The sequence below is a fragment of the Alosa sapidissima genome, chromosome 24, assembly GCF_018492685.1.
Source record: "Alosa sapidissima isolate fAloSap1 chromosome 24, fAloSap1.pri, whole genome shotgun sequence".
NCBI classification, from domain to species: domain Eukaryota; kingdom Metazoa; phylum Chordata; class Actinopteri; order Clupeiformes; family Clupeidae; genus Alosa; species Alosa sapidissima.
The window spans coordinates 7937567-7958982 of record NC_055980.1 but is presented as its reverse complement, the minus strand read 5'-3'; the positions used below and the strand labels follow the sequence as shown (position 1 = coordinate 7958982).

Here is a 21416-nt window from a genome sequence, read left to right as displayed (position 1 = left end):
CATGACCTCGGTGTCCTCAATGGTAGCTACGGCCATGGTAGGAGTAGGCTATGTCAAAAGTTGAAGAATAAACTATTAATAGGGAGATAGTAAACTAACATCTCAAGTGGGAAGACGTACACCTCCAGGACATCTACTGCGCAATGTCCCAACCCACTTCTTTCCATGCCAGCATAAGATATTTTTTTAAGATATTTTTTTTTTATTAGAAAGATTCAAAGTTCAGCAGAGATGAAAAGGTCAGCAACATTTTATTACTCTCTGGGCATGGGAGGGAGTGAAATACAGACTTGAAAGAAAAGATAACCAATACCTCTAAAGACACTCTTCATAACTTTAGCCTATAATGTATAATACAGCTTACCATAAAATGGTGTTGTTTTGTGTGGGCTATTTGTTTTTTGAAAAACAACAATATTGGTTCGACACACGACACACATCACCTGTCGATCAGCAGTCATATTAATACATGGAACTTTTTTCCAGTGGACAAATGCATCTGATCTGAACAAAAGTGCAGTCGTATGCTGGTATTTAGCAATTGATTGAATTGATGCAATTGATATACTTTTGATGGTCTTCTCCGCATCAAATGTGCAACTTGACCTTCGTCACTTATGATTTCTTGTTGGCAACGCTGAGTCTTTTCCACAACTGGGTTGAACAGGTCTCTCTGGACAATCTAGGTCAAGGTGATAATGAGGCAGTGGCCTATAAATTGATGTTCTAATGGTATCATATCAGTCAGCCAAACACTGACGACTAGACAGCACAGGTAGACTACGCTTGACCATGGAAGAGAAGGTTGAACTCAGCGAGCTCGAGAGACCCTTGAGGGGTAACAAAAAGCCAGCGAGACCTCCCAACATGTTCGAAAGAATAATACAGCCATGCCTCGCTGAAATAGTTGGAACCACTTTCTTTGTTTTCATCGGATGCGTCTCCGTGATCGAGAACGTGCCCGCCGCGGGAAGAGTGCAACCAGCGCTTGTGCACGGCTTAGCGGTGGCAGTCATGGTGGCATGCATGGCAGAGATCAGGTGCGCATGGAAACTAATGGTTCTTTAAGGCTAAATTGTGATATTTGTAGGTTACAAACTCTCACCGACTAATTGATTGATTACCAGACGCGTGCACGTGTCAGTCAGTATTGGAATAGCAGAAGTGTTTGGCGTTGCCACTGGTTAGATCTGCGTGTGTGAGTGAATATATGTCATATAATATGAGGTACTTGTTTTCCACAGTGGATCTCACTTCAACCCCCCCTTCACCATTGCCATTTACCTGTGTGGAGGCATGCAACTTACAATGGTGATTCCATACTTGGTCAGTCAGTTGATTGGAGGGGTACTTGGGGCTGGAATGTCCAAGGTGAGTCATGCAAAAATCATTTTGCAAGATCAGCTAAAACACATTTAATTTACAGAAATAACCATTAAGTTATGCACAAGATTTTTACTAGGTCCCCATTATTAATGGTCCTATGCTTAACATGCAAACATGCATTTCTCAGCTGATGACATCTTCTGAGAACTATTTGAATGCATCCGGAGCAGCATTTGACATCCTCAAATCAGATGACCAGTTGAAGGGAGCTCTGTGCGGGGAGATTTTTATGACTTGTCTGGTCACCATGGTGGTCTTGCTTGGTGCTGTCAATGAGAAGAGCAAAAGTCCCATGGTCCCTTTTATGGTGGGCTGCACAGTCATCATCAACATTTTGGCAGGGTAAGTTCAAGGACTGGTTTGACAGTACCTATACTTCACTGTTCTGCACATAGATTTAAAAACATCACCTACTCAATAGTTCTCTGAATTTAAGGTGTCAGAAATACGGTGGATTACAGTTCCGTTGCCCTCCGTATATCATCTAACCACTGTGTGTGTCAGTTTTGATTGTCACAATTTATGTCTCATCCACATTACTCTTGTACGACAAATGGGTGTTATTCTCTGACCAGGGGCTACTGTGGTTGACAAATGGGTGTTATTCTCTGACCAGGGGCTACTGTGGTTGACAAATGGGTGTTATTCTCTGACATGTGCTACTGTGGTTGCTGTTGCAGTGGAGACGTCTCCGGGACGTGCCTGAACCCAGCCAGAGCTTTAGGACCTGCGGTGATGGCTGGCTACTGGAGCTACCACTGGGTATACTGGATTGGACCATTATCAGGTGGCATACTGGCAGCAGGCTTAGTCAGGTGATTGATACTGTGATTTCTTCTTGTTATATTTCAGGGAAATGTACATAAATAATCTGCCAATGTTACTTTATTCTGAATAAATGTAGGCTTTGATATTAGGCAAAATTGTTTCAGAATAAACACATTGGATGTATGTGCCAAGCAAGGCTACATAATTTGTATTTGTTTTCTAGGGTTTTCCTTGGTGATGAGAAGATACGGCTTATAATGAAATGAGACCCATGGGAAATATATTAAAGATGCATTTTTTACAGAGACTGTTTTGAGAGTTTATTTGTACTGTGTGCATTCTTTGGTACTGCCATACGAGAATCTATCAGCTATTCTTTGTTGCATATCCTTTTTTCTTCCCTGGCAGTTAACCAGGTGTAGGTGAGGTATTTACCAATTGGAGGGGACCAAAGTGCTGCAGATATCTGCAAATACCTGGTTACTCATTTAAATAGCAGACAAAGGAAAATGCTGACTTGACAGTTATCCCACATCTTATTACTTTTTTTCACAAATAATTAAACCAATCCACTCATGCTGATGATAATGAAACTGTTTTGGTAAAGTATCCCCAACCAGAAACATATTTGGTAACACTTTACTTGACAGTATCGACATAAGAGTGACATGACACATGAACACATGACACTGTCATGACACATGAACCCTAACCCTAATCCTAACCTTTAACCTTAACCCTAACCCTAACTTGTTATGACAAAAACCGAATGACACTTAATAATAGAAGCGAGTACATGTACAGAGCCAATGAAAGGCAGTTGACATCCAACCAGAAGTGCAAAGAAACATTAAATACCAAGTGCATGTAGAGTATGGTTGTGTATGCCAGTGTTTTTCAACCACTGTGCCGGGGCACACTAGTGTGCCGTGAGAGATCATCAGGTGTGCCTCAGAAAATTACCCAAATGTCACTCACTGGTCCAGAAAAGCAACTGTTGCATCAAAGAATTTATAACCACATGCTCTCATTGATTGTATGATTGCACTATTTGTGAGATGCAGGCATTGTACAACGGGGGCCCCATATCCAGTATTCACAGAATCATCACATATCCAGTTCATAACAACAATTAAATTAGATATAGTCACCTACAAATGAAACAGAGGGCGCTTGTTTTATTGAGCAGGTTTTGCATAGAAGCCATAATAAGGCCATATCTGTGTATTATTTGAAATTTTAGGCTATGGTATGTTTATTTTTTCTTCACACAGGATGTTAGTGTGCCGTGGGACAAAAAAGGTTGAAAAACACTGGTGTATGCAATAGAGATATAATGCACAGTGTATAGTGGATACATACAGGTTTTCCAGATGTCTACAGGCTATGGAATATAAAATATATATATATAAATATAAAAAAATATATATAAAAATAATGTATAGTATGGGGTGTTAGCAGTGCAAGGTCATAGGTGAAACAATGTGAGTCTGTGTGTAGGAGTAAATGTAAACAGGTAAGCAGTGCAGTGTAGTCAATGTAAGTAGGTAAACAGTGCAGTAGTAAAAAGTAAACAGGTAAACTAATAACAGCTAAAGTGCAAATGCTAGACAGGAGGTGAAGTTTTGTTCAGCAGTTTTACAGCCTCTGGAAAGAAGCTGTACCTGAGGCTGCTGGTGCGGGAGCGCAGGCTCCTGTATCGCCTGCCAGACTACTGGTGGGTGGCATCCTTGACAATGGATTTGGCTTTGTTTTTACAGCGTTTATAATATGTGTCGTGGATGGAGGGGAGTTGGGAGCAGGGCTCGAATTAACTTTTTGTCTTTAAGGGGGTCTCTCTATCTCATAAAAAGTTGGCACACCCCACGCATACCCTAACAAGGCGATACAATGAAATAGCCTAAGCGCAAGTGGCGCTTTTGCGCAGTACAGTATGCGCACGGTAGGCTTTACCTTGACACACGCACACGACAGACATAGAATTTTCATAGAAATTGATTACTTTTAATTAATTTCAACATATTATTGATTGTAATAGTCCATATCTCATTTCAATTTCACAATACAAAGAAATAAACTAAACGATTTAGTGTGTGCCATTCTCAATTTCACAACGTAACTCATTTAAACCAGACCACCGTCTCAGATAGGCTATCCTCAGTGTCAAACACAATAATGCATGTAGTGTACCTCATACACAGGGGAAAAAACACTAACTGGCAGAAATGAATAAAGCCAGCCAAACTATATGTTCTAGTATTAGGCTAATGTGTTGAACCGTGGAAAATTAATAGACGAACAATTTTGGAGTTTGCACTGAGATATTGTCTGGTAGCCATTGAATATTCCGACATCAGAGATTGCTAACAGGTGTTTCAAAATATCTGGGATCTTTCCGGAGCTCTGAATGGCAGAGGATAGCTACAGATCATCAGACAACACAATCATTGTAGGCTGCATTATGGGCCATAATTTATGGCTTTGTCAATCAACATAGAAGAGGTGAAGCGCAAGTTCAACAGCAAACAGGGCTTTTTAGCACGTATCAAACCATGTAGGCTAGCCCAATGAACGCCTATGCAAATAGACAAGACACTTACATCAAAGCAGGGTGACTTCTTCAGATTTGCGAGTGCTGTCAAATCGATACGGTTTGCTCATTTAGTCTAGTGGCGTGGTTGTGTAGTGTCATGCTGCGTTCAAGAGCGTATAGGTCTACGTCCCGTAGTAGCCTATATTTTAATTTAACGTCTTTAATGGTAAGAGATCGCACAGGGATGGATAATGAGCGGTTGTTTAAGATTAAATTACAATGCCATACACCTTCAGATATGAGAGACCCCCTCAGGTTTTTGACTTTGTTGCTTTCATGGGAGCCAGTCCTCACTCTATGGGAGCTCGGTTCCCTCTGGCTCCCACGTAATTCGAGCCCTGGTTGGGAGCCAATAGTCCTTTGGGCAGATTTCACTACTCTTTGTAGTGCCTTGCGATCAGCAGCGTTGCAGTTGCCGTACCATACAGATATGCAGTTAGTGAGTATGCTCTCAAAGGTACAACGGTAGAAGTCTATTAGAATCAATGTGTTATGGTTTGTAATTGAAGTTGGGCTGTGTTTTACGCTGCTGCTGAAATATCAGTTCAGCAAGATTTACACCCATGTCCCTTTTAAGACTTGCGCATTCAACCATGCTGCGTCATAGGCCAACTGCCCATAGATGTCAGCAAACACCTTTCAACATAATTTAAAGCAGGCTGTTTAGGTCCCTCCCTGCAAGAGAAGAAGGGAATTCATTTGTTAGTCCTCTATTCATTAAAGTTTTGCGCCTTTTTCAAACTGGTACTGCATTTTACAAAATGATTGAGGAAATGATCGAAATAGAAACAGGCATCCACATGATAAACAATAATAAAAAAAAAAGGAATACAAACAGTGTAATATTTTAATGCTGATATTCTCATGCTAGTTTCACCCCTAAAAGTCTTACAAAAAGTGTTCACTCTCAGATGCCCTAAAATAACTAAAACCGCTTGACTGATCATATATTTCTGCGACGCAGAATTATAGCGCAGTCTGCCCAAGAGTACCAATTATTCCATTATTCCTTGGTCTAAATATGTTTACAGATTTTACAAAAAGTCTATGATCAGAACTTTATTCTCTTGTGATAAAACTATAGCAGGCCTACTCCAAGCATCAATTTTGGTGCATTTATTAAGGCCACGACGAATGAACGGCCATTTTCTTAAATTATACTTAAACGCAATCATTTAATGTTGGGGAGACAACATGGGTAAAAATATTTACCGTCTAAACTAAACAATCCAGCAAACATTTGCATATATAAATAGCAGGTGGGTACTTAATAAAAGAGACAAGAGGAGGGGTGGTGAATGTGATACAGGTTGGAATGCCCATAGGCACATACGGTGAAATGCACATATCTACAGCTACACTGTTTCGGCTGACGCTAGGAATATACTTGCTACACGTATGCGACCTGCAGCGTACGCAGCCAAAACGCATGATATTGCATGCATGTCTTCTTGCGGATCTCACGTTACCTCGCGTTGACGTGCGCGACCGACGCACCAAATGAACGCAGAGGACTGTGATTGGTCGACTCGCAAAACCTTTAGTGACGGTGCCTGTTCAGCGGCTCACGTGGACCGTCTGATTTCAGCGAATGCCCACGCCCATATCTTTCACTTGCCAACTGTTATCTTTGCAATTTACGCACGTCGCCAAGTACCTTTGCGCACGAAAGGAAACAATCAGCAGACCACTGATTCAGGAGCAGATTTGAATTTCCACACATATACACTCGTTTATAACAGATTATATAATTAAATGCATTTCAAATAGTCGCATATTCCACAGAAAAGCATTAGAAAGTATTTTATTCCATCTGCAAAAATGCACAGAAACGTCTACACAAAAACCAAACATTTTAAAGATTCCCAACTCTAACTCCGAACCAGTTTTAAAAAACGGATTTCAATTTCAATAGAAATGTCCAAATTACACTTTACATGATGATGTTGAAATCTTAAAGAAAGGTATGTTATTGAAATGAAAGGCAAGGCAAGGTCACCAAAGACAAACATCTAGGCTAATATATAAAAGCATCTTGCTAAATTACATAAACATAAACATAGGGATGCCAGTATTTACATCTGTGATGATGTCATTGTGGTATGTGGGATGGAGTGGGTCGCACCCACAGGAGGAGTGGGCTGTGGTCACGTCCTTACACTTATGATAAGTGACTTATCATGATCTCACTGTTTTTACGGATGGACTGACAGGACATGCACAGTATTGAGCATGTGTCACCTCAAGTCGTATAGTTGATAAAACAAACATCCAAATTCATAACCAACATTTGACATAACCTTTATACATTTACAAGATATATGCGTGCAAGCGCTGTGCCTTCATCTGTTGACCATTGTCCTCTCATCTACATGTGTTGTTTTTATGATTGCCACATTACATGACATCGTTGTCATGGTATAATTTCCATTATTAACAGGTACCAGTCACGTAAAAACACAACGAAACCAAAAGGTTGTTTTGATCTCTATTTTTTATTTCATATTAGACATTAAATGTCTTTATTCAAGATACAAATCACTGCAGTTTAGCGATATTTGTCGGACAGTGCCAGGGCAACCTTGGAGAGGAATTTGTCCATTGCAGTGTGCAGCACGGGGTCGAATTCGTTGGGGAACTTGTTGGCCAGCACCACCAGGAGGTTGTGGGAGAGGATCTGTGGGAAGAGAGGAATTAGTGTGTTGCTAGCATATAAACATATGCCACTCTGTATTTTTGTAGAAGATCACCTAAAATACTTTACCTTGAAGTTTGCGGGATCCACCCTCAGCTGAAAGGCATGGAGCTCGCTGAGAGTGAGCAGGCCATTTAAGAGGTCATCTATGTTCTTCACAGCGAGGTCAACTCCTAACATCACCTTCTTGCCATGCGCCTTTACGCTTGCAGAGCCAGGGGACAGGTCTGGCCAATGAGAGAAGTACGTCTTGGTCTGAGGGTAGACCACTATCATTCTGAAAGACAGAAGAGAACATGACATTATTTCAGGCGGAATTGCACAATTTAACGTAAAGAAACGGACTTTGCGACACGGAGAAGCTGTACCTGGAGAGAGCGTCATTGCCAATCTCCTCGGCCTTAGGAGCAACCTTGGCCCAAAAGTCCTTCACCAACTTCTTGTCTTTAGCAGAGAGGCTCATCGTTCCACTAGGCAGTGCCAAAATATTGGCTATGACCGGGCATTGGCACCCCTTTTATACGTTAGCTGGCATGGCGACACACCCTATAGGCCAGATGCCAGATTGAACTTTTGCCAGCTAAACTAACATTCTAGTAGATACTCCCAATAGCCAAAACATTATATTCGGTCTAATTTTCAATTATTTCAAGTAATTATTGACATATTTGTAATATGTCTCGTGTCTAAAAGCAAACGAAGATTGAATAATCTTAAGTTAAGATGTCCTGCCATAGCAGAAATTACAACTCCATTGCAATAAAACCCCATATTTATGATGGCAAGCGCATTAAAAACAACCCATTTTAACTCAAGAAACCACAGAGAACCCCTCTTTTAGCATACAGTGATGACAAGTAGACTAAACTGCATAGGCCTACCCTACATATAAATAAAATAAAATGTAGGATTATAATATTGGATGTGGATGCATTCATAACTTGAATGTTTATATGATATCATACTGGCAAATATTTGCTTAAAGTAGATACATTTTGACTACATATTTCCTTAAATTTTACTTGGAAATAGACTGTCAAATGAGTTAAAGGCAAATGAGAAAATACAGTAATATACTTAAGCAATAGCAGCCTGTGTTTTTTCAAACCAGTATCATTAATCTTATTGACTGCTTACATTAACTGACTCTATTTACTTTAGCCCTATAAAAAAAATCACAGATTAACTCAGAAAACGCCCTCAAATCAGGTCAATTTTTAATGTGCGTTTATATGAACTCCTTCATATGGAGCCAGTGGGAGGAGATTTGGCAAGTGACGATAACAGAAGCGTGTTCGCATGTAGTAGAGAGATAAGTTTTTGGCACATGTGTTTGTTGAAAGGAGGAGCAGTATCAGCCTGTGGCTTGAACAATCATGTTTACTGAATATCAGTCCAAGTTTAAATATTGTTTGTGTTCTTCTAAGGTCTATTCATGATCGCACTCTGATTATCTAACTGAAAGACATTCTAATGAAATTAAATAAACAAGCATGGCCATCTCCACTCTGACGATGTCGCCAGTAAAATCAGCCTAAAAGTAAAAAGTAGGCTATAAATCATAGCACAGAAGAAATTAAAGATTTTCCCCACATCAAGTCTCCATTTAGACTAAAATATATCACTTTTGGTCCCTATCATGTAACTAAGGACAAGGCGCCCTAAAGTAATGCTGAAGTAGCCTATTATTTTTCTGTGAAGGTCTATTTGTGTTCGTTTAATGTAAAATACTTCAAATTAATTAAATAGACTATGGCCTGTATGATGATGCATTATTTTACACAAATCCCACACAAACCCAAGCAATATAAAACATCCAGTCAATCCAACTTTTGCATTGATTGGTTAATCTTATAGGCTACTGTAGGTCACATCATGACCTTATGGACACTATGGACAGTAAAATGTGCTTAGTCATAAATTGATATCCAAAAAAGAAGAAAAAAAAAACGATTAGCCTATATTCAAACATTTTCCTCGAATTCCCCTCGTGAAAGGCGTTTCCTCACGTCCAACTTTGACAGCTTCGTGGAGAGCATCATCCAATAGATGTGACTTGTTGCCGTCAGGGAGGAGCGAGGCGATTGCATAAATAGGATAGCGAGAGTGTGTGACAGTATGATTCATATTCTCCCCAACAACAGAAATCATCAGACATCACCATGGTTGAGTGGACAGACGCTGAGCGCGCCGCTATCCAGGACATCTTCAGCAATCTTGATTACGAAGACATCGGTCCCAAAGCCCTGCGAAGGTAAACCCAGCAGATGTCAACGTTCATCCTCATAGCTTGATTGACTTTCACCTTAAAGCCTCAATAATGAATCTATTATTTTCTCATATGCATTCATTCTATTAATGTATGGTGTCCTTGAAGGCAAGTCCCTATATGTAACTCACCTTGTGACAGCACAGCATCCATCAGGACAAAGCCCTTGATTGTTAAAAAAAAATGTGGTCATCTTTATCTTTACAGGTGCTTGATCGTTTACCCTTGGTGCCAGCGGTACTTTGGAGGGTTCGGGAACCTTTATAATGCAGACGCCATCCTTTCCAACCCCATGGTAGCGGCACACGGCATCGTTGTGCTCCACGGTCTCGACAGGGCCATGAAGAACATGGATAACATCAAGAACACTTACGCTGAGCTGAGCGTGCTGCACTCCGAGAAATTGCATGTGGATCCCGACAACTTCAGAGTGAGTTCTGCGGCAAAACTAACCTTGATATGTAAACACTAAGATCAGTATAACCAACTTGACAAACCTAACTATTGTCCATTTTCATTTTTCAGCTGCTTGCCGACTGCTTGTCTGTGGTTATTGCTGGGAAGATGGGCACTGCTTTCACACCCGAGATCCAGGCTGCATGGCAGAAGTTCCTGGCTGTTGTGGTCAACGCTTTGGGTCGGCAGTACCACTAGGCCTACATGCTTGATCCCGAAGCATAGCGAAATACATTGTCCTTACCAATGAAATTAATAAAGGTGGCATTAACCAAAATGTTCTGGTTTCGTTGTATACTTTTTGCATTTACAAAACCAACATCTTTAACCAGAATGTTAAAGCTCAGTCTTGGCTTGGTCACCGCTCCATCAAACAATACAGTGGAGCCTTTTTAAAAGACTGCTGACATCTAGACCCGTGTCTTCAGAGACTGGCAAGACTACTGGATAAAACGTTCTATAGAAATAACAGGACAAATTACAGAAAATCTAAACAATCCTGCAAAAGCCCTTTACATGTTTTGCTTCAATGCCATAAGGACCATTTTAGCATATTTGTTTCTCAATATCAATGTTATAAGAGAACACGAAATATGTACAATATTTATATTTTAATAAATATAACATGTATTTTATGTTCTGAAACCGGTGCCGTGCCAAAAGCCTTTAGGCAGGGTGTAAAGTGCAGGAGCCTGAAACCTACTGTATCTCCGGTGATCATCTTCATTGGATTCCCCCTTGCGAGATTGGTCATTAGCCTATAACACTGCAACAACCAATCGAATGGATGCCGAAGAGTAGAACCTGGACCAGTTTTTTTTATTTGTGTTTTTTACATTCCCTCTACTGGTTGAATTTAAATAAAGAAAACGAGAAATAAACATATATCATCATAACACTGCTAAAACAACATCTAATGGGTGCTTAGACTTTTGCACAGTCTGTAGAAGTCTATCTCCTGATTTTTAAAACTACTAAACCATTTACGTTGAACTATAAGTAAAACAAAAGGATGAAAGTGAAGCGAATAACTTGCTGCCACCATTTCATTGTCCTATAAGCCTTTGCAACACTGAGATAAGAAACTATCAGTGTTGCGAAAAGTTTTTAAATGTGTTTGTTAATGTTAGGTATTCTAAACACCAGAAGAATTTTGAAGCAAGGTTGCATCTTAGGAACAAGATATCAGTGATATCATGTCCTGGTACCCTATATTTGTTGCAAAACTTAAATCACGTAAATTGTGTAAAACAATCACTCTCAAAAATATTGTTAATTTATTCTGACTATCATGGGGCTCCAGACTTTGTTAACACATGGGCATCTGAACACACAAAACACATTTTGATAATTTTCCTAACAATTTGGATGCACTTTATAACATCCGTGACCATGTGTTTTCCTTGTCAAAAATGACCAGCCATTTGAAATGAGTGGGCGAGAAAATGGTCAGTGTATATGAAATTGAGTCACATAGATAAGTTGTGTCATCAGAGCATGGATCGAAAAGAGAAATACTTAGCCTAAACACCTTTAATTTATGTGCAGGTGATGTCCAAATCGCAATTTAGTAAATCGAATAGGTTATTCAAATTCACGGACTATGAATTCAAGATGCTTAATGTGGAGTAGGCTAAGTTGTTTTCGTTATTACAAAAACGTTTTGACCGGTAATGTCTGCCTACACGCAAACATATCAACAAATTGTACCTGAAAAACACCTCAAATAAAGAATACATTTCCCTTCAAACAATTATGAAACAATTTACTTTCATTAACTTGTTACAAAATAAGACTTTGTTTTACACATCAAACATCTTACTGCAAGCATCTCCAGGGTGCAACCAGAGACTCTCTTGACAGAGATGCATAAAGCGACTACTGACTTTATTAAGATGTTGATGTAAAAAAAAAAAACCATTATGTTATGTTATATTATAGTACATTATAATACAACTGTTTTATATTAGGCTGTTATATTATATCGTTTTAATGCTATTAACTTTAAGACTGAAATCCATACAACAAAGTACTCCAATGACTCAGTGGACATTTACTTAGTTATAGAGACCTATAGGCCTAGGCATTTTATTCGCTTGAACCCCATTTATTTTGTCCTCTTATTTGTTTGTGTAATTTGGTGGCATGTTGCTTGTAATCCAGAGGCGATAGGCTACACATTCAGTTATCTATAGTTTTAGGCGCAGTGTGAATCCATCCATATATTGGGTAAAAGCACAGTGTGATGGACACACATATAGGCACACCGAACAACACACTTTTTGCGCAGCTATACAACAGCAAAAAAACTGCTGATTGTGCATTTCTAAAACTGACTTGTCTAAGTTCAGTGAGTTATCTCTTTAGATGATGGACTATATTTAGCTGCGCGTGATAAGAAAAGTGCTCCCTCGCCCTTTCACAGAAATCTCCTTTATTCACCCCAAGCTTGTCCTAAAAGATAACTATCCCAAATGCAGCCAATTGAGGGAGAGAACACAGAGGTGGAGCATCCTGACGAGTTAGGAAACTCTTTCAATAAATAGAACCCACGCACAGGGCTTCCATCAGGTTCCCTCAACAGCTCGAATCGCTTCCAGCATCCTCATACGCAAAGAAGTTGCAAGAATGAGTCTGACCGAGAAAGAGAAGACCGTTGTGAGGGACTTCTTTGGGAAGATTGTTGCTCGGTCCGACGACATTGGAACTGAGTCTCTCACGAGGTAATGATTATTTCATTAGCTACTACGTTTAAATTCAACCATGTTTTTACTTTGTAACACGATTAAATATTCCTGCTAACACTGAATGTACCATTCACCAATAGACTACTGGTCGTGTATCCTCAAACGAAGTCTTACTTCGACCATTGGAAGGAGACGACTCCTTATTCCGCTCCGGTAAGGAAGCATGGCATCAACGTCATGGGAGGCATCTACGAGGCCGTCGGTAAACTGGACGATCTCAAAGGGGGACTGCTGACCCTGAGTGAACTTCATGCCTTCATGCTCAGAGTGGATCCTGTCAACTTCAAGGTGAATAAAAAAGATGGACCATACACGCGCCACTGATTCATTTCCACATCATGAAAGTAGGATTAATATTTGATTTCATGAGAAAGAGTGAATGACTTGATTTCGCTCGTCTTCTTTTCAGCTCTTCACAAATTGCATCCTGGTTGTACTGAGCATGCTCTTCCCGGACGACTTCACCCCCCAGGTCCATTTGGCTGTTGACAAGTTCATGGCTCTGCTGGCTCTGGCCTTGGCAGAAAAATACCGTTGATCAGTATGCTTGTGTACTCGAGTGAAATAAAGAAGTTCAACGATGCAAACTGACGTTTCGTGTGTGGAGTCTTCTAATGTTGTGTGAATCATTATAGCCTGCTTCAAACCTCCTAAATGCACGGTGAGATAAGAGAAGTAGTAGGCCACGCTGAAAACTAACAATAATAGGCTACATCAATTAACGGGTCGACACACAAATCGTAACACCCCCAATTATCACCACTTTTGTTCAGAAATTCTAAAACAACGATGTTTTTTAACACTTCAAAATAACATTTGCTAAATGAACCTTATACATTTTTCAGTAACCATAGGTGTGTAGATTTGACCAAAATCTGGTTTGGTCCTTAACGGGAGCATTTACTGCCTGAAATATCCGATTTTGTTTACCACGCTCGGAGTTATAGTGCTGGCCTGATGGGTTGCCTATTTATGCCGTTTCAACGGCACATGAACGGTTAGACCGAGAATTCTCGTTATAAAATTAAAATTCCACTGGAGCACCAAGCGGTTGTGTACACGCAGCCTTACAACACTGTATGCAGCTCTTCGAGTCACGGTAAAATGTCATTTTTGGTACATAGCTAATTTAGATACACTTATGGTGTGGGTGGTTGCGTTTCTTTAGGAGTCCGCCGTCTTGGTTTGTATAGAAATGGATATTAAGTGACACATACACGCAAGACGGCGAAAATACGGGACCGACGGTAATAGGGGGAGTTCCGAAACATGTTTTCATGTTATGTGGCTAAACTCATTCTGGCATCTTGTTGCTTCGGCGTTTCATCTTGAACAATTTAAATGTACAGCAGTAAAAGTGGGACATTTCGTTGACAATATCATGTCACATTGTACATTTTCCACACGGGTAAACAGTTCTGGGTTGTTAAAACAAAAAATCAGTGAAATGAGAAAAACACAGCCTATAGGAAAAGTTATAGGTTTTCTAGTGTTGCTATAGCTTTATACGTCACTTAAGGAAATGTATACTTTCCCCAGAAGCAGCAACAATACAGAGAATAATTGAGTCATATATTTCACGTGGACTGTAAAAGGTACGATGACTCCCCAAACAACGTTTTGTCACTTGGGAGGTGCAACGTTTCAGCACCACGGACAGCGCGGATTAAAGATCAAACCATTCAGCACCTGTGTACCGGACAGCGCCAGTCGTATGACAGGGATGCCAGGCGACGGTCCAAGAAGGTTTATTGCTTTCCATGGAATCATTTTCTATTCTTGTTATATGCCTTGAAGAAAGTATTGAAATACACCAATCTGCAAATGTAGGCCACTTCTTTTATGAAAAAACGAGGAAAGCCGTTTACATTGATTGCAACAATTAGACAAAATAGTGACGTTAATGTCTTCCCTTGTAATGATGTGCTCCATTCACATTGTACTGGCCATTGTGTATTATTGGCCTTAATACAATGACTTCAGTGTACAACGACGATTTCGTACATTCTACGAAAATGTGCCATTTTGCATTCAAAATATCTAATTTTCAAAGTACTGTTTCTAAAATCTTGAAGCACCTATTTGGATGAAGTAGATTCCTACCTCTCAAAAAACATGCGGTGCCATCTCAGGCCATCTTATTTATTTATTTATTTACTTAACAAATAGTCAATAGATGTATGTGTGCTATGTCAAACCTGTTACCAAAAAAATCGGTAACACTTTACTTGACGGGTGAGTTCATAACACATTCATAGCAGCTGTCATAAACTGCACATAAAGCATTCATGACTGTTTCATGAGACATGACTCAACCTTTATACCAAACCTTTCATGAATGTGGAAGACAGAACAACGACAACTTGTCAAAATAAAAGTCCAACAATCGCAAAGCAGCATTGCCGTTTTTCTCTCCAGCCTTTGTAAATATTTTATGAATATCTTAAGTCTACATCGAATGTCACTTTACTATACAAGTTGTGAAGTATTCGTAAGTTAACACTGGGAGGTAAACTAGCCTACATTCAGCTGACCTGCTGTATTTATGTAACCTGGAACGGTTAGACATAGTCCCAGTAGCAAAAGATGAGAAATCATCTGCAAAGGTTACATCATAAAACAAAAATGATTTGCTTGACCATGTTCTGGCGCTGGAGTAGCAGCCCATTGACTCAGACGTGATCAGGTAAGAGGTTTGGAACAAAAACGGCAATGCTGCTTTGCGATTGTTGGACTTTTATTTTGACAAGTTGTCGTCGTTCTGTCTTCCACATTCATGAAAAGTTTGGTATTAATGTTGAGTCATGTCTCATGAAACAGTCATGAATGCTTTATGTACAGTTTATGAGAGCTGCTATGAATGTGTTATGAACTCACCCGTCAAGTAAAGTGTTACCAAAAAATCATATATTATTATAAAATAATATGAGTGCTCTTGTAACTATTCATGAATATTACACAAATAATTATGTGTTACATAAATAATTCTGGTGTAGAACACATGAGAGGTGCATTCAAGAGAGGTTAAAATGCTGTTAAATATTTACATTTACATTTTCAATCAAATTACTTTTTAATGCATGATGTTGTGGTAACACGTTGACAAAACTAGCTTGTCCCCTTCTGTCAGACAAAGCAAAGCACTTTTCTGGTCTTTTCACCATCAACTTCCTGGAAGGCAGGTGATATCACTTCCTGAAAATGATGTAACTTTTGGCACAGTTAATTTTCTCCAAGGGGGGTTTTATCCAAAAGTAACAGGGTTGACGACAACATGGGGACAAATGTAGATTTTTTCAGAATTTTAAAAACATTCCAAATAAAATTGTTTAATGATCCATGAGCAAACACTTGAGGCTTTTTATACGTGTATTTATTTTTATGATAATTTGACTTTTTTTTATCCTAAATAGCCAGTGATACTAGACAAGTCATACCGAGGGACAAGCCATTTTTGCAGCTTTTGCAATATACCTAATACGAAAAGTGCTTAAAATCCTTATTCCTTATTATCCTAAATTCTGAATAAAATATTGTTAATTCAGCTTTGCAAAACACTTTAGTTTGAGGGACATTAAAATGGCACGTTTTCGTAGAATGACCCACATAGTCATTCAATATTTAATGTGCCTGTAGAGGGGGCCCTCGGTAAACTCAAAAGTTACTAGTGATACCTTCAAGCTGTGCATGTGTGTATTAATCCATCAATGTAGGCTTACACGAAGTGGCATTTCTACAGTAACTTCATATCAGAGTAAATATAGGCTATACAGAGGATAAAGCGCAGAACACCAAGCTCTTTCGAAATATTTTATTACAAAAATTGCCAGCACATTTTTCAGATTGGAAGTAAAAAGCAGTCCAGTGCATTTCCAACAGAGGTGTAAATCTCCAGAGCCAGAAAGTAAAAGTCCTATATCATGTATTGGTTCTACCTGTTCACTTAACACAGGTGATTTCACTAATTACACCTCCCAACTGACCTACATGGCTGAGGAGTTATGCTACAATAATCTGATTTTGTTAATGTTTTGAACAAATACGTGACAGGACTTATACTTTCTGAGGCCGGACGTTTACACCTCTGATTTCCATATGCGACATCCTTATCTGTACTTTTCCGCCAGCACAGCTGCAAATGCCGATAGAAACTTGTCCATGGCAGCATGTGCAATTGGGGTGAAGTCATCTTTCATTCGACATGCCAGCGTTACCAGGATGCAGTGAGATAGAAGCTGGGAGGAAAAGGTCACTCAAAATTAGAGAGGAAACAGTTATAGGAAATAGTGCAGTATTTCAGACAATACAGAGTCTAAGTCTATTTGAGTCTAGTCTTGTGTATGTAGTGTCTGTTGCCAGAAATATCTCTGCATATGGAGGCAAGACATTCAGGAAAAGTAGTTACAGATATTTAGGCTACAGACGAGGCATCAAGACATGATCAGTAGCCTACTTGAAAATTAATGGTAACTCGTGACAACACCATACTGTATGTGCACCTTGAAATTAGATGGATCTATTCTCAGCTGGTAGGCATGGAACCTACTGAGAGGAGCCAGCGTTGTAGCAAGTGTGTTGATGTTTTTCGCTCCCTCATGTAAGGCATGCACAATCTTCTTTCCGTGAGAAAGCATCTGTTTGGATCTGGGGGTGATGTCCAGGTGAGCAAAATATGTTTTGGTCTTCGGAAATGTCGTAAACATTCTGTGGACCAATGACAAAAGGGAAATCATAAGGTCAGTCTACCTCCGTTCTCAGTAGGCTACTCATTCGTCATCCATTGCGTCATTTACACATAGCGATAGCTTAACTTCATGCTATTAATTTCATTTTTGTCCGACTTAAAACACGACTGTAAGGAAAACATTTGTACTGATAATAAAAACAATGCTATTAAAGAGTACAATCAAATAAAATATGCCCAAGGCCCATTTATTTCAACTCAATAAATATAGGCTACCAAAAATATCGGCAAGTTTTATTCACAAAAGATTGGTCTTACCTCAAGAGAGCCTCAGAACCAATATCATCCGCTATTGGAAGCATTTTGTCCCATATTATGACAAGTAGTTCTTTCTCCTTCTTTGAAAGCATCGCACTCTACCGTAAGTATGTTATATCCAAGTTATTCCTGTGTTGTTCGTGCTGGTTTGTCCTTCTAAAAGTTATTGGGCCATTTTTCAACGCGTAGAACCCCTCAGATAACTACTTGAGTACATAATTCACTTTGCATGAAATAGGGCACATAATAAGCTATTTCAATATAATTCATATATCTTTGAAATCCTGTTTTTAAAGCAGAAATTAAATAGGAATAAATAAATACTCAGTCGGACCGTGTTGTCTCCGTGTTTTCTACAGTGGACTGAATGTGGTTGTGTCACGTGGGGTCACAGCCAGCATGCGCAGGCAGAAATTATACATACGTGACTTCGTGTCTGTGGGGCCCCTCCACCAAGATGGATACAAAAAAAATGTTCACGCTCAGGCCTATTTGACATATTGCATATAGGAAAACGCAGTTGTATTGCTGTTTGTTCATATTTTGACGTGGACGGATTCATTGTGCTCTTAAATGTGCTCTTAGTATGCACTGGTGTCTGTGTATTTATTCAATTTGAGATGATTGAATATGATCATCAGGATCATTTGAAATGACCCATATTTCTGTTGACCTTGCATGCTTTCACTGTAGACCCATAGTTAACTTGAGCCAGATGGTCAGATAATAAACCCATCAATGATGGTCAATTTAATTGCTTTTTTTGGTCATATAAACTGGATCCTTCAGGTTTCTTTAATTCACATTTCACACACAAAGGAAAACAAACAGACCAGTCCATAAGTTTCTCATGAAACATGTACATTCCATTTATTTACACTGTTCAAGTCATACATTTTAGTGTTCAAATATCACTATTGTAATAGGCCTACATTAAGCAGCATTTTGTCATTGTAGTTAGGGTTCGTAGGAGTCTCATGGCTCTGACCATCCAGAAAGCAATGGTCCATCCGTGTGTGTGTGTGTGTGTGTTTGTATGGTTGTGAGAGTTGGTAGGGCTCCCCTATCAGTGGCTCCGGATGGAGGCCGTGGTTGGGCGGGGGCTGGTTGCTGCAGTAATCACCCGGGCTCAGTGCAACCCTGCCCTGACCTTGCTCGTCAGCTCTGTGGCTACAGTCTAGATCAGTACTCCAAAACATGACTCAGCAAAACGTCAAATAAATATGGACTTCATATTAGTAAAGATATTTTTTTTATTTTGAGTTTATGAAGCATTTTCAAACAAAATCAATGAAAAGACATATTAGGCAGTATATCTGTGTTAAAACGTGGTGTAATGCACAAACAACAAAGTGTTTCATATATTTGGCTATGTAGCTGAGTGGAACTGTTTGACATCTACATGGTTCTATGCTGTAATACACCTTGCTTACAAATACAGGATTTTAAGTGCATTTACATCAGATAGGCTATTTACTCCTATCTGATATGCACTCCAATAGTACCAAATTCCAGGAGGAACACAATGGATGAACAGCATAGAATGAACATGAATAACAATTCAAATTTACTGGGCTTATAGCAATTAAGCCTGGTGCATGATAAGTCTTCTAAATATGCCTTTTCCAACCCCAGAGCTTTCTCTAACATTGCAGTTTTTTGTCAGAAGTTACATTCGAAAGCTATCACTGGTTTCCATATTGTCTCAACTATTGAGTATCACATTTCCATAATCTTTTTTTTTTTTTTTTTTTTTAAACATTAATTCTAAACATAAAATACTTCTACACAGCCATCCCATATTATCTGACAAACTGAACACGTTTTTGAAGTTGTTTGAGACTCAAACAGTCCACACAACACACTCACATTTCCTCCTGGCCCGTGCCCTCTCCAAAGTCTCTCTGTCTCTCTCGACAGGATGCCACCTGGTGTGACGAGCCTGGCTGCACATAGCAATGCCCACATGATCCGCGTACCAATAGGAGAATGGTCTGGTCTGGGCACACCCTTAAAGATCTACCAATAAGAAGACCTTCACTCACACGCTCAGCAGACGGGCATCAGACTTTAGATGTGAGGTGTTGTGCAGTAGTATATTCTCCCCCATGTCTCTAAAGATTAGATTAGATTAGATTAGATTAGATTAGATTAGATTCAACTTTATTGTCGTTGTGCAGAGTACAAGTACAAAGACCACAAAATGCAGTTTGCGTCTAACTAGAAATGCAAAAAGAAAAGCAGAAAAGTGCAATGTGATACAAAGTATAGGCAGGTGGTGCATAGACAGGACAATAAATATAGTGCAGTGTAGACAGTAGTATACAGTTGGTTTACAGAAGGTGGTTTAGAGTAGGCCTAGTATAAATTAAATATAAATATGTGCAGTGGTGTATTAGCAGTTACCTTAAGAGCAGAATAAATATGGCTATGTAATATGAACAATGTATGAACAACATGTACAGATATGTGCAATGTAGTAGCAGCAACATTATAATAGTAGTGATAATAATATAGATATATGCAGTGTATTAACAGAATATAAAATAAGAACGCAAAATAAATACGGATATTCAGTATGAAAAATAAAGACAGATATGTACAGAATGTACAGCTATGTGCAGTGTGGTAACAGTACCATTGTAGTGCACAAACAGTAACATTACAAGAGTAGTAAGAATAAGTGTATGTGCAGGGTAAATAGTATGAAGAGCAGTAGAAAATGGCTAGTATGTACAGTATGTACATTTGTGAATAAATAGGGGGGGCATTTCATTGGCTCTGTGTACCTGTACTCTGCTAAATGACAATAAAGTTGAATCTAATCTAATCTAACCTAAAAAAAGGTCTTTGGACACATTAGGCTACTCATTTAATTGGATCTGGACCATTTCTCGAGGATGATAATGTTTAACTGATATAAATTGAGATTCTCTCAAATAAAGTTATACTTTAACCCTTTAGTTATAAGTTAACTTACTTACCTTGGGAAAATGTCTCATGTAAGTTTGACACAATGTGGATCACAAGGAAATCTAGTGGACAATTCTCTCACATATTCATAGAACATACAGTGACATGAAGTACTTAGAGGGGAGTTCCACATTGGGAGAAATGCTTTCTGTGACCTAGAGCCCATACGGCTTTCAATAGTAAGAAATAGATAAATATATTTTTATAATAAATATTTATAAAATATATAAAGATGTTTTAAGACTTGTCTAACTTTTTGGCCCTCTGTGTGCGAGTACTTCCTGGCTGATTTGATCTCTTACCTTGAATGCCGCACCAACAAAACCAAACCCTAAAAAACATGGTGCTGCTCAATCCTGTGTACCTTTGAATAGTAAGAAATAACCCATTAAAGGTGCTCTAAGCGATGCTGGGTAACGTCACTTCTGTTGACGTTCAAACAAAATAGAGAACTAGCTTGCTACTCTCTCCCCCTCCCTCTCCTGTGCAACTGAAACTCTCCTAAAGGCACATCTCGTCTGTAATTT

The 21416-nt window shown here is 39.2% G+C and overlaps 5 protein-coding genes across 5 annotated transcripts; 3 read left to right on the top strand and 2 right to left on the bottom strand.

The window, feature by feature from the left end:
- Positions 1-455: 455 nt before the first annotated feature.
- aqp8a.2 (aquaporin 8a, tandem duplicate 2) lies at positions 456-2459 on the top strand. Its single transcript, XM_042083011.1, has 5 exons — positions 456-1040; positions 1245-1371; positions 1514-1728; positions 2067-2201; positions 2378-2459. The coding sequence occupies exons 1-5, from the start codon at positions 793-795 to the stop codon at positions 2418-2420; spliced, it is 768 nt and encodes a 255-aa protein (XP_041938945.1). The 5' UTR covers positions 456-792; the 3' UTR covers positions 2421-2459.
- A 4764-nt stretch (positions 2460-7223) lies between these two features.
- On the bottom strand, positions 7224-7942 carry LOC121700052 (hemoglobin embryonic subunit alpha-like). The gene is made up of 3 exons (XM_042082720.1): positions 7811-7942; positions 7512-7719; positions 7224-7424 (listed from the first exon to the last, which is right to left on the bottom strand). The coding sequence occupies exons 1-3, from the start codon at positions 7903-7905 to the stop codon at positions 7296-7298; spliced, it is 432 nt and encodes a 143-aa protein (XP_041938654.1). The 5' UTR covers positions 7906-7942; the 3' UTR covers positions 7224-7295.
- Positions 7943-9550: 1608 nt separating this feature from the next.
- hbbe2 (hemoglobin beta embryonic-2) lies at positions 9551-10444 on the top strand. Its single transcript, XM_042083714.1, has 3 exons — positions 9551-9696; positions 9919-10141; positions 10237-10444. The coding sequence occupies exons 1-3, from the start codon at positions 9605-9607 to the stop codon at positions 10363-10365; spliced, it is 444 nt and encodes a 147-aa protein (XP_041939648.1). The 5' UTR covers positions 9551-9604; the 3' UTR covers positions 10366-10444.
- Positions 10445-12722: 2278 nt separating this feature from the next.
- LOC121700115 (hemoglobin subunit alpha-2-like) lies at positions 12723-13505 on the top strand. Its single transcript, XM_042082853.1, has 3 exons — positions 12723-12890; positions 12995-13202; positions 13324-13505. The coding sequence occupies exons 1-3, from the start codon at positions 12796-12798 to the stop codon at positions 13450-13452; spliced, it is 432 nt and encodes a 143-aa protein (XP_041938787.1). The 5' UTR covers positions 12723-12795; the 3' UTR covers positions 13453-13505.
- Positions 13506-16710: 3205 nt separating this feature from the next.
- Positions 16711-18291, bottom strand: zgc:163057 (uncharacterized protein LOC563335 homolog). Its single transcript, XM_042082877.1, has 3 exons — positions 17917-18291; positions 17414-17618; positions 16711-17149 (listed from the first exon to the last, which is right to left on the bottom strand). Exons 1-3 carry the CDS (start codon positions 18006-18008, stop codon positions 17021-17023), a joined length of 426 nt encoding a protein of 141 aa, XP_041938811.1. The 5' UTR covers positions 18009-18291; the 3' UTR covers positions 16711-17020.
- Between the last annotated feature and the right edge of the window lie 3125 nt (positions 18292-21416).